The 15,907-nt window shown below is 33.9% G+C and overlaps 1 protein-coding gene, 2 long non-coding RNA genes and 1 pseudogene across 4 annotated transcripts; all 4 read left to right on the forward strand.

The window, feature by feature from the left end:
- The first annotated feature begins 384 nt into the window (after positions 1-384).
- On the forward strand, positions 385-2,147 carry LOC116405576 (annotated as a pseudogene).
- A 1,228-nt stretch (positions 2,148-3,375) lies between these two features.
- LOC116405575 lies at positions 3,376-5,088 on the forward strand. Its single transcript, XR_004218685.1, has 2 exons — positions 3,376-3,810; positions 4,862-5,088. It is a non-coding gene; the product is annotated as an uncharacterized LOC116405575 (long non-coding RNA).
- A 3,881-nt stretch (positions 5,089-8,969) lies between these two features.
- LOC116405573 (polygalacturonase-like) lies at positions 8,970-10,782 on the forward strand. Its single transcript, XM_031889522.1, has 4 exons — positions 8,970-9,436; positions 9,624-9,913; positions 10,011-10,239; positions 10,332-10,782. Exons 1-4 carry the CDS (start codon positions 9,005-9,007, stop codon positions 10,548-10,550), a joined length of 1,170 nt encoding a protein of 389 aa, XP_031745382.1. The 5' UTR covers positions 8,970-9,004; the 3' UTR covers positions 10,551-10,782.
- A 1,190-nt stretch (positions 10,783-11,972) lies between these two features.
- On the forward strand, positions 11,973-13,774 carry LOC116405574. Of its 2 annotated transcripts, none has more exons than XR_004218683.1 (3): positions 11,973-12,413; positions 13,144-13,341; positions 13,449-13,774. It is a non-coding gene; the product is annotated as an uncharacterized LOC116405574 (long non-coding RNA). The 2 variants fall into 2 exon arrangements; XR_004218684.1 differs by having other exon boundaries at positions 13,144-13,336.
- The last annotated feature ends 2,133 nt before the right edge of the window (positions 13,775-15,907 follow it).

Genomic DNA, 15,907 nt, shown 5'->3' on the forward strand with positions numbered 1-15,907 from the left:
AGGTTAATAGCTTGTAATAGGGTTAAAATAATAGAGTAGTATTTATAAAATTGTGAAATAATCAAACAAATATATGGATAAGAATGATATTGTACTAATTATTTAAGTACCAACCAATTACACACAAAGATTCAATCAATACCAATTTTTGTTCACAAAAAGAAGAAAGAATGATGAAAATGCATGAACTTAGCAGCCGTACATCAAGACCTTCGCCGATTTCCGTCGTTTGAATCAAACCACCAAGCCGCCTCTTTACTTAGGGCTCGTATCCAATTTCTTTAATTTCACTTTATCAATGTTTTAATTTAGATTATTAAATTCATTACATCACATTATAAATATATATAACACATCCCAACAGCCATCCATCATCAATTTTAATTCCCAATTTATCATAATCTTCTCCACACATACATATGGCCAACCCAACCAAAAGTCTAGTCTTCATCGTCTTCTTCCATTTGTTCATTCAAATCTCAACTGCTGCCAACTACAATGTGATATCATTTGGTGCAAAACCCGATGGAAAACGGACTCGACCCAATCATTTCTTAAGGCGTGGACGTCTGCATGTAGCTCCTCCACACGATCCACCATCAACGTCCCTAAGGGAAGGTTCTTGCTCACACCCATCACGTTTAGAGGTCCATGTAAGAACAAAATTACATTTTTGTTGAACGGAACACTTGTTGCACCTCTTGACTATCGTGCCCTTGGAGATTCTGGGTATTGGATTTTGTTCATCAAAGTCGATGGAGTTTCTTTCGTCGGTGGCACTATTGATGGAAAAGGCACTGCCTATTGGGCTTGCAAGAACTCTGCAAAAAACTGTCCTCCAGGAGCTAGGGTATGTGTTTACTTCAAGTTCCACCCATCCTTTCGAGTCTATCTCAAAATTATATTTCAAATACATCCTAATTAAGTTGGCAACTAGAAAATGGGTGTTTTTTAAAAGAAAAATTATTGTGACTTGTTTAAAATATATATATGGTAACATGTTCTGTGTTCTTTCTATTTTAACAAATGAAATACAGTCAATAACGTTCAATTGGGCGAACAACATAATACTTAGTGGGTTAACATCAATCAATAGTCAACAAACTCATGTTGTGATCAATAGCTGCAACAATGTGGTGGTGAAGAATGTGAAGATAATGGCTCCAGACCAAAGCCCCAATACTGATGGTATTCATGTGCAATCCTCCACTAACGTAACCATCACTGGAAGTACCATTAAAACTGGAGATGATTGCATTTCTATTGGTGATGGAACAAAGAATTTGTTTATGAGTGATATCAAATGTGGGCCTGGCCATGGCGTAAGGTAACAAAACTACATTTACATATACTTCCTGAAATGGTGGTTTTCGTATGTATTTCGAGCTAGTAAACTAATATTATCTAACTTCAATTAATGGACAGCATCGGAAGCTTAGGAAAAGAGGCCAACGAAAACGGAGTTGAAAATGTAACATTGATAAATGCAGTGTTCACGAAATCCGATAATGGTGTTAGGATAAAGACATGGCCTACACCTAGCAATGGTTTCGTTAGACATGTTATCTTTCAAAATATCGTCATGATCAATGTTAAAAATCCTATCTTAATCGATCAAAATTATTGTCCCAACCACCAAAGTTGTTCTCTCCAGGTAATTAATTGACCAACTTTTCTTCTAGAGATACATAATTTTTTTTTCTTGCCATTCTAATAATTGTTTTTTAATTGTTTTTGATATTAAAGAGTTCTGGAGTAAAGATTAATGATGTGACATACAAAAGTATTGAAGGAACATCCGCAACGTCAGAAGCTGTAACATTTGATTGTAGTTCCAGTAGTCCGTGCAGTGATATAAAATTGGAAGACATAAAGCTTACGTACAAAAACAAGACAACAACTTCATCATGCAAGAACATTGGTGGATCGAGTATCGGACTTGTGGTGCCAGAGACTTGCTTTTGACCGAATTAACTAACACTCCATATTAATTGTGTTAGTGCTTTCTTTTCATATTTGTTTGTCTTACTTAGAAAGAAAGAATAAAGAAAATATGTCATAATGTACATTTAGTCAAACCCTTTATTTAACTTTTGTATCTATCAACACTCCAAACACTCTCTTGAGGACATTTTTAATTGTTTTTATATTCTTCTTCTTATTATTATAGACATAATATTAAACATACCAAAATCAAAGAATCTTTGTGTACACAATATTGATATAATATGAACGGAATACGCTAGAAAACTATTTATAACTCAATTGGAAACACAATCACATTTAAGTCATATTATATAATAATGTTTAGATATGAAAACAATCAAATTGAAAGAACCTCAAAACCTTTGTATATACTCAAATCGTAGTCGAGTCACGCTTCTATAAATGTTGTTCTAAAGACAATTATTCCATTTGCATGGGTTTGTAAGCAGATTACAACAATTGTGTCTTAGCAGAATACAACGACTAACTTTGATATGTACAATTGTAGTCTCAAACTACTCAGATCGAAAGAACTCTTGGACAACATTTAGCAAAGAAAGAAGAGAAACCTTCAATTGTGAAAGGAGAGGCAACAAATGAAGAACCCAACTCACTAACTCTCCAAAATACAAAATAAATGAAAATAAATATAAAATTAAAACATATGTGAAATTTAATTCAATTTAGTTGTTATTTGCGTGTCTAAAATCAAACACAACTCATTCAAAGTTAACTTTCATACATTTTAAATTTAGATTTAAAAATTCTAACAAATTATACAACTTAATTTACAGAATTAAATTTATTTTATTTTTCAATAATCAACCAAGTTCACTTTCTTTCATTATATACATACATGATAAAGAATGTGAGAAAAATTAAACAAAATTGTTGAGAGCAAAGAGACAAGTTGTGGTTGAAACTTTCTTAGTGAATCCACTAAATTTATCGAAGGAACAGTCAGACCAAGCTTTAGAATTATTAACTATTCTTTTCATTGGTCGAGACAATAGATATCCACACACATGTTCATTTTGTATCTTTGAATTCTATACTCTCGTTTGTGTTCATTCACTACTAGAAAAAGGGACTCTCTTAACGTTTGTGGTTTTAAATACTTCACGTTTTTTGGAAAAGAAACATAGAAAATAGGTGATATAAAAAATAAAAACGTCAATAGTTTTATGAAAAGGTGGATGTGGGACAATTATTGGCTTTCTTGACATTTTTTAAACTTCAAGTGATATGGTTGACATTTTAAAAACACCAGGTAACATCGATTGGGTTGAATATTGATTTTCTTTCTTCGTTTACCTTGTTGGTTCATTCCTGTTATGATTGATTAATTAGCTAAATTATTTACCCATTAGTTAAGTAAATTGATTATTATTATGTATTATTGAAAGATATCTTCGAGATGCGTTCAACCATTTCTTCTTCTCCTTCACGTTACCTTAGCACCTCAGCCCGTGAGTTTCCCTCCACCGAAGTTCCGCCGCACGCCGTTTGCTCCTCCTGTCGTTTCGTCTTCCGTCGCTAACCCAGACGAAGGCAAGCCGCGTTCCCCGTCGTCTTCCGCCCGAGACAAAACCTCCAGCAGTTTCTCCATGTCCTGCGCCGCCTCTCCATTCCAAGCTCCTCCTCCTCTGTTCCCCGCCGCCGCCGGTCTTCTTCCGCGTTTCCCCTCCGACCGAACCCCTGTGGCCTTTCCGCTTCAAGCCGCGCGCGATTCCTTCTTCTCTCCTAGCCGCGTGTGAGCTTCCATCCAACCAAGCGGAGTCGCGTGCAAGCCAAGCTATCTTTTGCCTTTTGCCTAGCCGAGCCGTGAGTTTTGCTCCTTTTCAGCCATATTTGAGACACTTTTTGGGTTTTAGTTACATTGTTAATTTTTAGTCTAATAAGATTAATTTTGGATTAAAGTTGGGTTATTTTCTTCAAGTGGTTTGCTTTTGTTTGAAGGTAAGTCTAATAAGATAAGTTGTTTGAACATTTAATATGTGGAATTTTCTCTAAGGTTGAATTGGTTTCAACCAAAATTTAGATGTTGATTCCGCCGTTGTATTGTTGATAAAGTTACTAATTTTTTCCCTTTGTGTTAGGATTGAGTTTAGATGTTGACCTTATATTGTTGATTAAAGTTAATGAAATTTTCCCTTTGTGTTAGTATCTAGTTAATTGGGAAAACGTTGGCTGTCAACTAGAGAATAATTGTTTTAGCAAATCTCAAGGTAAAGGATTTCAACTACCGAACCCTATAGAATTGAAATATACCGCGTAGAATTAAGATGTTTCGACTAAAATATGTTGTGGAATGTCTGAAATAGACATGTGTGTGAACTTTCATATCTTAACTAGTTAAGCATAAGTTTGGATGTATTGATGATTTGCTACATTCATGATTGAATTGAGATATGTACTAGCTTCCTAGTTTTTTACTACTTATGCATTGAACTCAAAAATTGTTGATAATTTGGAGTCTTTCTTGATTTGACTGTCTTAGATAGTTTAGACCGGAATGAACTTATCTACATTGAGGGGCAACTGTTAACTTTATTTATGGGATATTATACGTACAGTGTCCTATGAGATCACCACCTATTGTGCTTGTGTTCCTACAAGACCACTCGACTATTTATGTGTTCCTACGGGATCACTAAACTGATTATGTGCATCCTATGGGATCACTAAACTGATTGACGTGTATTCTACAGTATCACTAGATTAATTGACATGCATCCTATGGGATCAAAAGATTGTTATGATGTAAGGTACCTTCGAATAGAAAGTTAACCGTTTTTACTCTTAACAAGATCGATAGTGGGTCTCTTATTAGATATATTTTTATACTCACTATTTTCATGTTTAACTTTTTCAGGCAAAGTTAATACGAGAGTCTGACCAGTGAGGGACAAGAATAACTCATGAACACCAAACAAGAACCTTTCAAATGCTTTCATTTAACACTTTACTTATTTTCAAGTTGTGGTGGTTGCATTGAGTTTTATGTTTAGAACTATTGTCTGTTTTATTTTGACTTAAAACACTAATACTTTTATATTTTTATGTTTATTTGCAATAGGGTATGAACAAAATTTTCTTTGATGTTCATGTTTTAAACAAATTTTATAATCCTTTGTATTTTGACCATTTGTTTTGATCTTTTACGAATGGAAGTATATCTTCGATTTGATTTGGTTTGAACTTAAATTTTTGGAATGAGAGGATTAGGAAAGACTACCTTGCTCAATCTATCTATGGCGATATGAAGGAAAATGAACATTTTGACTTAACAATGTGGGTGTGTATTTCGAAAGAATTTGATGTCAAAATAATTGTTGAAAATATTATAGTCTCTCACGAAAAAGAGACATGAGCCCAACCTTCAACTCGATACGTTGCAAAGTATGCTTCTAGAGAAAATTGATAGAAAAAAATATTTGCTTGTCATGGATGATGTGTGGAATATGAATTGGGCAAGATAGTGGACTAGTCTTAAAGAGTTTCTTATCGATGGAGCTAAGGGAAGTAAAATTTTGATCACAACTCGTACTCATCAAGTTGCACATACTTCTGACACAGTTTTGTTCCATCATTTGAGTGAACTAGACAAGGACAATTCTAGGAAGTTGTTTAGAAAAATTGCATTATCCAACGAATCAGAGGTGCTTGAAAATTTAAATTTGGTGGTAATCGGTAAGGAGATTGTGACAAAAGTTTAAAGGTTCTCCTCTTGCAATAAGGGTAATTGGGAGCTATTTGTATTCTAAAAAGTCAAAAAATAATTGGTTGTCATTCAAGGACAACTAACTTCACCCAATCATGCCACGGAAAAATGAGATGCAATTCATACTAAAGATCAATTTTAACCACATCTCATTCAGGTTGAAACAATGTTTCACCTATTGTGCTTTGTTCCTTAAAGATTAAGATTCAAAATGATGATTTGATAAAACTATGGATGGCATAAGGCTTCATTCAACCACATAATAAGAATCCAATTGAAGATGTTGGTGATTTTTATTTCAAACAACTACTAGGAAGGTCAATTTTTCAAGACGTAAAACAAACAAATGGGGAGACATCAAGACGTTCAAGATGCACAACTTCAAGGCATAATCTTCCATGTTCCGTTGGAGAAAATGATTGTGTGCTTCCTAACGATGACACTAAGTCCATTGACAAAAGGACTCAACATGTGACAATTCCGACCTTCATGCCAAAGACAATACTGGAACCATTACACAATCATTAATAAAGGCAAATATTTTGAGAACACTGAATTATGCTGATGATAAAATCGACCTCTCTAATCATTTGCAGTTACAAACATTGAAATTTTTGTTTCATTATCATGTTCCCAAGTGTATTGGTAAGATTAAACATTTGAGATATGTTAATATTTCTTATTGTCGTATTGTTTTCCTTCTCAAGGTAGTTACAAAACTGTACCATTTGGAAACACACACCCTTCAAGGTTGTCATTTGCTAAGAGAATTGCCAAGTGATATATTAAGAATCTGATCGATCTTAGGCATCTTGATGTTAAGGATTTTAAACATGCTTGGGGTTATATGCCAAAAGGAATGAGTTCAATGACTATCCTTCAAACAATGAATTTGTTTATATTAAGAGAGAATAAAGACGGTGAGTTAAGTGAACTCAATAGATTGATTAACTTGAAAGGATCATTAAGTATTCAACAATTGCAGTTCTGCAAACCCATTGGGTTAGAAAATGCTAAATACCTTGAAGAAAAGTTTGGAATTCAAAAGTTGGGATTACATTTGAAGATCTATCAATACATAGTAGTAGAATCGTGGTTGACAGTCAGAAATCAATGAACCCAATCCTAAGCATCTAAGGAACCAATTCAACATTGCTTAATTCTTCCAATTGAGCTAATTAACCTTCAACTAAAAAATCCAAATTAAAATTCAATTAAACCAATCCTAATGTCAACAAAAATAAAATAATAATTTTGTTAACCATAATCAATAATTAACACTAATAATTAACACTTTGTGGGTGTATCCTAAACCTAAATCAAGAACTCACTAAGGTTCACCCAAAACATGGCTCCAAAAGCAAACGGCTTGAAGAAGTGAAGGTAAGCTTGTGGCTTGGCTAGGAAAAGGCAGAGAATAACTTGGTTGCATGATTGGGAGAGGGAGAGAAACACGCGGCTCGATCTTGAGAATTAGCTTGTGAACTCGAGGTAGAAGACATCTCGAGTATAATCTGCATGATGACTTACCGTTGAACGTGAAGCACGACTGGATCGAGGGTGGAACAAGATGGCGTGTGGTTGGGCTTAGAGTTCGACGAATGGAGCTGAAAATCCATACAGAATGGCTTCAGCTAAGTTGAAGGAGCTGAAGATCTAGTTGATGGGGCTCGTACACACAATACACAATACAAACAAATTGTATTATTTTCTTTCATTTATGTAAAATGTGTTTCTTCAAATTGTACAGCAAATAGAATACCAAAAGAAATTTGTATTTTAAGTTTATATCATCAATACTTATAATAAAAAAATGTATTATGTTGTTTTTTTTTGTTCTTTCATTTATTAATTTTTTTCTTCATGCAAATGATAAGCAACATACTATAGAAGAGAACTAATTCATTTGGCACAAAGAGAATGAAGAATAAGAGAGTGTAATTAATTTGATTGGAAAAGAGAATAAATAAAAGGATTAATTTGGAGAGAAGAATAAATAAACGAGGAAAGAGATGAAGAAATAAACAAGGAAAGAGAAGAAGGAGAAAAATGAGAATGATTATATTAAAAAATTGAAGGATTATATTGGGAAATGAAATGATTAAATAGAAAAAATGGATAATAAATGATGAGAGAGAAGAAATAAAAGGAATTAAGGGTAGTATTTTCTCTTTCCTTAATCTCTCCGCCAAACTGTAGTCATTTCCTTTCCTTTCTTTTCATTCCCCCAAACGGCCCCTAAGAGTTTAAAATACTTCGTCACCAAGAAGGAGTTAAATATGAGGCAGTGCAGATGGCTTGAGGAGTGTTTCATCATTATTCTTTCTTTTTGAGTCCAAACTTCAAAAATAAAAGCATCATATAAACTTCAAAAAATGGGTTAATTTAGGAAATTGTTTTTCTTTTAAGGGTGGTATACTCGATATACGACTTTCTTTAATCTAGTCACAACCCACGTGGCTAAAAACTAGGTCAAACTGGTCAAATATTTGTGATTGGATTAATGGAGTTGTAGAAGGAAGTTGTGTGCTCCAACCCGATTTCTGTATTTTCTTATCTAACTACCATAATTTTGTGATTACTTAACAAAAAAATATTATTTATGAAATAACTTTTTCTGATATACATTACTAATTGTTTGAAAGAGTGTGTATGATAAGGCTTGATAAATAAGACAATGACATTAGAAAAAATACTATAAGAGTGCATTTCAAGCAATATCCATCTTTTTCACATTTTATCGATCAAATTGTTTGATCATAATTTTTCAGGTGCCAAATTATTTTTAGAAAAAGAGAATTTATTTTCTAGAGTGAGTGATGAAATGAGATAATAAAAATAGATGGGTTTTGAGATGAAACTAAAAATTAATTGAAGGTTAATAGCTTGTAATAGGGTTAAAATAATAGAGTAGTATTTATAAAATTGTGAAATAATCAAACAAATATATGGATAAGAATGATATTGTACTAATTATTTAAGTACCAACCAATTACACACAAAGATTCAATCAATACCAATTTTTGTTCACAAAAAGAAGAAAGAATGATGAAAATGCATGAACTTAGCAGCCGTACATCAAGACCTTCGCCGATTTCCGTCGTTTGAATCAAACCACCAAGCCGCCTCTTTACTTAGGGCTCGTATCCAATTTCTTTAATTTCACTTTATCAATGTTTTAATTTAGATTATTAAATTCATTACATCACATTATAAATATATATAACACATCCCAACAGCCATCCATCATCAATTTTAATTCCCAATTTATCATAATCTTCTCCACACATACATATGGCCAACCCAACCAAAAGTCTAGTCTTCATCGTCTTCTTCCATTTGTTCATTCAAATCTCAACTGCTGCCAACTACAATGTGATATCATTTGGTGCAAAACCCGATGGAAAAACGGACTCGACCCAATCATTTCTTAAGGCGTGGACGTCTGCATGTAGCTCCTCCACACGATCCACCATCAACGTCCCTAAGGGAAGGTTCTTGCTCACACCCATCACGTTTAGAGGTCCATGTAAGAACAAAATTACATTTTTGTTGAACGGAACACTTGTTGCACCTCTTGACTATCGTGCCCTTGGAGATTCTGGGTATTGGATTTTGTTCATCAAAGTCGATGGAGTTTCTTTCGTCGGTGGCACTATTGATGGAAAAGGCACTGCCTATTGGGCTTGCAAGAACTCTGCAAAAAACTGTCCTCCAGGAGCTAGGGTATGTGTTTACTTCAAGTTCCACCCATCCTTTCGAGTCTATCTCAAAATTATATTTCAAATACATCCTAATTAAGTTGGCAACTAGAAAATGGGTGTTTTTTAAAAGAAAAATTATTGTGACTTGTTTAAAATATATATATGGTAACATGTTCTGTGTTCTTTCTATTTTAACAAATGAAATACAGTCAATAACGTTCAATTGGGCGAACAACATAATACTTAGTGGGTTAACATCAATCAATAGTCAACAAACTCATGTTGTGATCAATAGCTGCAACAATGTGGTGGTGAAGAATGTGAAGATAATGGCTCCAGACCAAAGCCCCAATACTGATGGTATTCATGTGCAATCCTCCACTAACGTAACCATCACTGGAAGTACCATTAAAACTGGAGATGATTGCATTTCTATTGGTGATGGAACAAAGAATTTGTTTATGAGTGATATCAAATGTGGGCCTGGCCATGGCGTAAGGTAACAAACTACATTTACATATACTTCCTGAAATGGTGGTTTTCGTATGTATTTCGAGCTAGTAAACTAATATTATCTAACTTCAATTAATGGACAGCATCGGAAGCTTAGGAAAAGAGGCCAACGAAAACGGAGTTGAAAATGTAACATTGATAAATGCAGTGTTCACGAAATCCGATAATGGTGTTAGGATAAAGACATGGCCTACACCTAGCAATGGTTTCGTTAGACATGTTATCTTTCAAAATATCGTCATGATCAATGTTAAAAATCCTATCTTAATCGATCAAAATTATTGTCCCAACCACCAAAGTTGTTCTCTCCAGGTAATTAATTGACCAACTTTTCTTCTAGAGATACATAATTTTTTTTTCTTGCCATTCTAATAATTGTTTTTTAATTGTTTTTGATATTAAAGAGTTCTGGAGTGAAGATTAATGATGTGACATACAAAAGTATTGAAGGAACATCCGCAACGTCAGAAGCTGTAACATTTGATTGTAGTTCCAGTAATCCGTGCAGTGATATAAAATTGGAAGACATAAAGCTTACGTACAAAAACAAGACAACAACTTCATCATGCAAGAACATTGGTGGATCGAGTATCGGACTTGTGGTGCCAGAGACTTGCTTTTGACCAAATTAACTAACACTCCATATTAATTGTGTTAGTGCTTTCTTTTCATATTTGTTTGTCCTTACTTAGAAAGAAAGAATAAAGAAAATATGTCAATAATGTACATTTAGTCAAACCCTTTATTTAACTTTTGTATCTATCAACCCTCCAAACACTCTCTTCAGGACATTTTTAATTGTTTTTATATTCTTCTTCTTATTATATACATAATATTAAACATACCAAAATCAAACAATCTTTGTATACACAGTATTTTTTGATATAATATGAACAGAATACGCCAGAAAACTATTTATAACTCAATTGGAAACACAATCACATTTAAGTCATATTATATAATAATGTTTAGATATGAAAACAATCAAATTGAAAGAACCTCAAAACCTTTGTATATACTCAAATCGTAGTCGAGACACGCTTCTATAAATGTTGTTCTAAAGACAATTATTCCATTTGCATGGGTTTGTAAGCAGATTACAACAATTGTGTCTTAGCAGAATACAACGACTAACTTTGATACGTACAATTGTAGTCTCAAACTACTCAGATCCAAAGAACTCTTGGACAACATTTAGCAAAGAAAGAAGAGAAACCTTCAATTGTGAAAGGAGAGGCAACAAACGAAGAACCCAAGTTGCCCTGTTTATTGGCTAGCTACTCACTAACTCTCCAAAATACAAAATAAATGAAAATAAATATAACATTGAAACATATGTGAAATTTAATTCAATTTAGTTGTTATTTGCGTGTCTAAAACCAAACACAACTCATTCAAAGTTAACTTTCATACATTTTAAATTTAGATTTAAAATTTCTAACAAATTATACAACTTAATTTACAGAATTAAGTTTATTTTATTTTTCAATAATCAACCAAGTTCACTTTCTTTCACTGTATACATACATGATAAAGAATGTGAGAAAAATTAAACAAAATTGTTGAGAGCAAAGAGACAAGTTGTGGTTGAAACTTTCTTAGTGAATCCACTAAATTTATCGAAGAAACAGTCAGACCAAGCTTTAGAATTATTAACTATTCTTTTCATTGGTCGAGGCAATAGATATCCACACACATGTTCATTTTGTATCTTTGAATTCTATACTCTCGTTTGTGTTCATTCACTACTAGAAGAAGGGACTCTCTTTAACGTTTGTGGTTTTAAATACTTCACGTTTTTTGGAAAAGAAACATAAAAAATAGGTGATATAGAAAATAAAAACGTCAATAGTTTTATGAAAAGGTGGATGTGGGACAATTATTGGCTTTCTTAACATTTTTTAAACGTCAAGTGATATGGTTGACGTTTTAAAAACACCAGGTAATATCGATTGGGTTGAATATTGATTTTCTTTCTTCGTTTACCTTGTTGGTTCATTACGATTAATTAGGTTAATTATTTACCCATTAGTTAAGTAAATTGATTATTATTATGTATTATTGAAAGATAACTTCGAGATGCGTTCAACCATTTCTTCTTCTCCTTCACGTTACCTTAGCACCTCAGCCCGTGAGTTTCCCTCCACCGAAGTTCCGCCGCACGCCGTTTGCTCCTCCTGTCGTTTCGTCTTCCGTCGCTAACCCAGACGAAGGCAAGCCGCGTTCCCCGTCGTCTTCCGCCCGAGACAAAACCTCCAGCAGTTTCTCCATGTCCTGCGCCGCCTCTCCATTCCAAGCTCCTCCTCCTCTGTTCCCCGCCGCCGCCGGTCTTCTTCCGCGTTTCCCCTCCGACCGAACCCCTGTGGCCTTTCCGCTTCAAGCCGCGCGCGATTCCTTCTTCTCTCCTAGCCGCGTGTGAGCTTCCATCCAACCAAGCGGAGTCGCGTGCAAGCCAAGCTATCTTTTGCCTTTTGCCTAGCCGAGCCGTGAGTTTTGCTCCTTTTCAGCCATATTTGAGACACTTTTTGGGTTTTAGTTACATTGTTAATTTTTAGTCTAATAAGATTAATTTTGGATTAAAGTTGGGTTATTTTCTTCAAGTGGTTTGCTTTTGTTTGAAGGTAAGTCTAATAAGATAAGTTGTTGAACATTTAATATGTGGAATTTTCTCTAAGGTTGAATTGGTTTTAACCAAAATTTAGATGTGTATTGTTGATTAAAGTTACTAATTTTTTCCCTTTGTGTTAGGATTGAGCTTACATGTTGACCTTATATTGTTGATTAAAGTTAATGAAATTTTCCCTTTGTGTTAGTATCTAGTTAATTGGGAAAACGTTGGCTGTCAACTAGAGAATAATTGTTTTAGCAAATCTCAAGGTAAAGGATTTCAACTACCAAACCCTGTAGAATTGAAATATACCGCGTAGAATTAAGATGTTTCGACTAAAATATGTCGTGGAATGTCTGAAATAGACATGTGTGTATGTTTGGATGTATAAGCATAAGAATAAGTTTGGATGTATTGATGATTTGCTACATTGATGATTGAATTGAGATATGTACTAGCTTACTAGTTTTTTACTACTTATGCATTGAACTAAAAAATTGTTGATAATTTGGAGTCTTTCTTGATTTGACTGTCTTAGATAGTTTAGATCGGAATGAACTTATCTACATTGAGGGGCAACTGTTAACTTTATTTATGGGATATTGTAGGTACAGTGTCCTATGAGATCACCACATATTGTGCTTGTGTTCCTACAAGACCACTCGACTATTTATGTGTTCCTACGGGATCACTAAACTGATTATGTGCATCCTATGGGATCACTAAACTGATTGACGTGTATTCTACAGTATCACTAGATTAATTGACATGCATCCTATATGATCAAAAGACTGTTATGATGTAAGGTACCTTCGAATAGAGAGTTAACCGTTTTTACTCTTAACGGGATCGATAGTGGGTCTCTTATTAGATATACTTTTATACTCACTATTTTCATGTTTAACTTTTTCAGGCAAAGGTAATACGAGAGTCTGACCAGTGAGGGACAAGAATAACTCATGAACACCAAACATGAACCTTTCAAATGCTTTCATTTAACACTTTACTTATTTTCAAGTTGTGGTGGTTGCATTGAGTTTTATGTTTAGAACTACCGTCTGTTTTATTTTGACTTAAAACACTAATACTTTTATATTTTTATGTTTATTTGCAATAGGGTATGAACAAAATTTTCTTTGATGTTCATGTTTTGAACAAATTTTATAATCCTTTGTATTTTAACCATTTGTTTTGATCTCTTACGAATGGAAGTATATCTTCGATTTGATTTGGTTTGAACTTAAATTTTTGGAATGAGAGGATTAGGAAAGACTACCTTGCTCAATCTATCTATGGCGATATGAAGGAAAATGAACATTTTGACTTAACAATGTGGGTGTGTATTTCGAAAGAATTTGATGTCAAAATAATTGTTGAAAATATTATAGTCTCTCACGAAAAAGAGACATGAGCCCAACCTTCAACTCGATACGTTGCAAAGTATGCTTCTAGAGAAAATTGATAGAAAAAAATATTTGCTTGTCATGGATGATGTGTGGAATATGAATTGGGCAAGATAATGGACTAGTCTTAAAGAGTTTCTTATCGATGGAGCTAAGGGAAGTAAAAATTTGATCACAACTCGTACTCATCAAGTTGCACATACTTCTAACACAGTTTTGTTCCATCATTTGAGTGAACTAGACAAGGACAACTCTTGGGAGTTGTTTAGAAAAATTGCATTATCCAACGAATCAGAGGTGCTTGAATATTTAAATTTGGTGGTAATCGGTAAGGAGATTGTGACAAAAGTTTAAAGGTTCTCCTCTTGCAATAAGGGTAATTGGGAGCTATTTGTATTCTAAAAAGTCAAAAAATAATTGGTTGTCATTCAAGGACAACTAACTTCACCCAATCATGCCACGGAAAAATGAGATGCAATTCATACTAAAGATCAATTTTAACCACATCTCATTCAGGTTGAAACAATGTTTCACCTATTGTGCTTTGTTCCTTAAAGATTAAGATTCAAAATGATGATTTGATAAAACTATGGATGGCATAAGGCTTCATTCAACCACATAATAAGAATCCAATTGAAGATGTTGGTGATTTTTATTTCAAACAACTACTAGGAAGGTCAATTTTTCAAGACGTAAAACAAACAAATGGGGAGACATCAAGACGTTCAAGATGCACAACTTCAAGGCATAATCTTCCATGTTCCGTTGGAGAAAATGATTGTGTGCTTCCTAACGATGACACTAAGTCCATTGACAAAAGGACTCAACATGTGACAATTCCGACCTTCATGCCAAAGACAATACTGGAACCATTACACAATCATTAATAAAGGCAAATATTTTGAGAACACTGAATTATGCTGATGATAAAATCGACCTCTCTAATCATTTGCAGTTACAAACATTGAAATTTTTGTTTCATTATCATGTTCCCAAGTGTATTGGTAAGATTAAACATTTGAGATATGTTAATATTTCTTATTGTCGTATTGTTTTCCTTCTCAAGGTAGTTACAAAACTGTACCATTTGGAAACACACACCCTTCAAGGTTGTCATTTGCTAAGAGAATTGCCAAGTGATATATTAAGAATCTGATCGATCTTAGGCATCTTGATGTTAAGGATTTTAAACATGCTTGGGGTTATATGCCAAAAGGAATGAGTTCAATGACTATCCTTCAAACAATGAATTTGTTTATATTAAGAGAGAATAAAGACGGTGAGTTAAGTGAACTCAATAGATTGATTAACTTGAAAGGATCATTAAGTATTCAACAATTGCAGTTCTGCAAACCCATTGGGTTAGAAAATGCTAAATACCTTGAAGAAAAGTTTGGAATTCAAAAGTTGGGATTACATTTGAAGATCTATCAATACATAGTAGTAGAATCGTGGTTGACAGTCAGAAATCAATGAACCCAATCCTAAGCATCTAAGGAACCAATTCAACATTGCTTAATTCTTCCAATTGAGCTAATTAACCTTCAACTAAAAAATCCAAATTAAAATTCAATTAAACCAATCCTAATGTCAACAAAAATAAAATAATAATTTTGTTAACCATAATCAATAATTAACACTAATAATTAACACTTTGTGGGTGTATCCTAAACCTAAATCAAGAACTCACTAAGGTTCACCCAAAACATGGCTCCAAAAGCAAACGGCTTGAAGAAGTGAAGGTAAGCTTGTGGCTTGGCTAGGAAAAGGCAGAGAATAACTTGGTTGCATGATTGGGAGAGGGAGAGAAACACGCGGCTCGATCTTGAGAATTAGCTTGTGAACTCGAGGTAGAAGACATCTCGAGTATAATCTGCATGATGACTTACCGTTGAACGTGAAGCACGACTGGATCGAGGGTGGAACAAGATGGCGTGTGGTTGGGCTTAGAGTTCGACGAATGGAGCTG

This window comes from Cucumis sativus, unplaced genomic scaffold (genome assembly GCF_000004075.3).
Source record: "Cucumis sativus cultivar 9930 unplaced genomic scaffold, Cucumber_9930_V3 scaffold119, whole genome shotgun sequence".
Classification (NCBI taxonomy): Eukaryota; Viridiplantae; Streptophyta; class Magnoliopsida; order Cucurbitales; family Cucurbitaceae; genus Cucumis; species Cucumis sativus.

Excerpts from the sequence above, each read along its gene's own strand:
- LOC116405573 (XM_031889522.1), top strand. The coding sequence starts at position 9,005 with ATGGCCAACCCAACCAAAAGTCTAGTCTTCATCGTCTTCTTCCATTTG. Across the intron at positions 9,437-9,623 it reads ACTGTCCTCCAGGAGCTAGG|TCAATAACGTTCAATTGGGC; the intron begins GTATGTGTTTAC and ends AATGAAATACAG. Across the intron at positions 10,240-10,331 it reads ACCAAAGTTGTTCTCTCCAG|AGTTCTGGAGTGAAGATTAA; the intron begins GTAATTAATTGA and ends TTGATATTAAAG.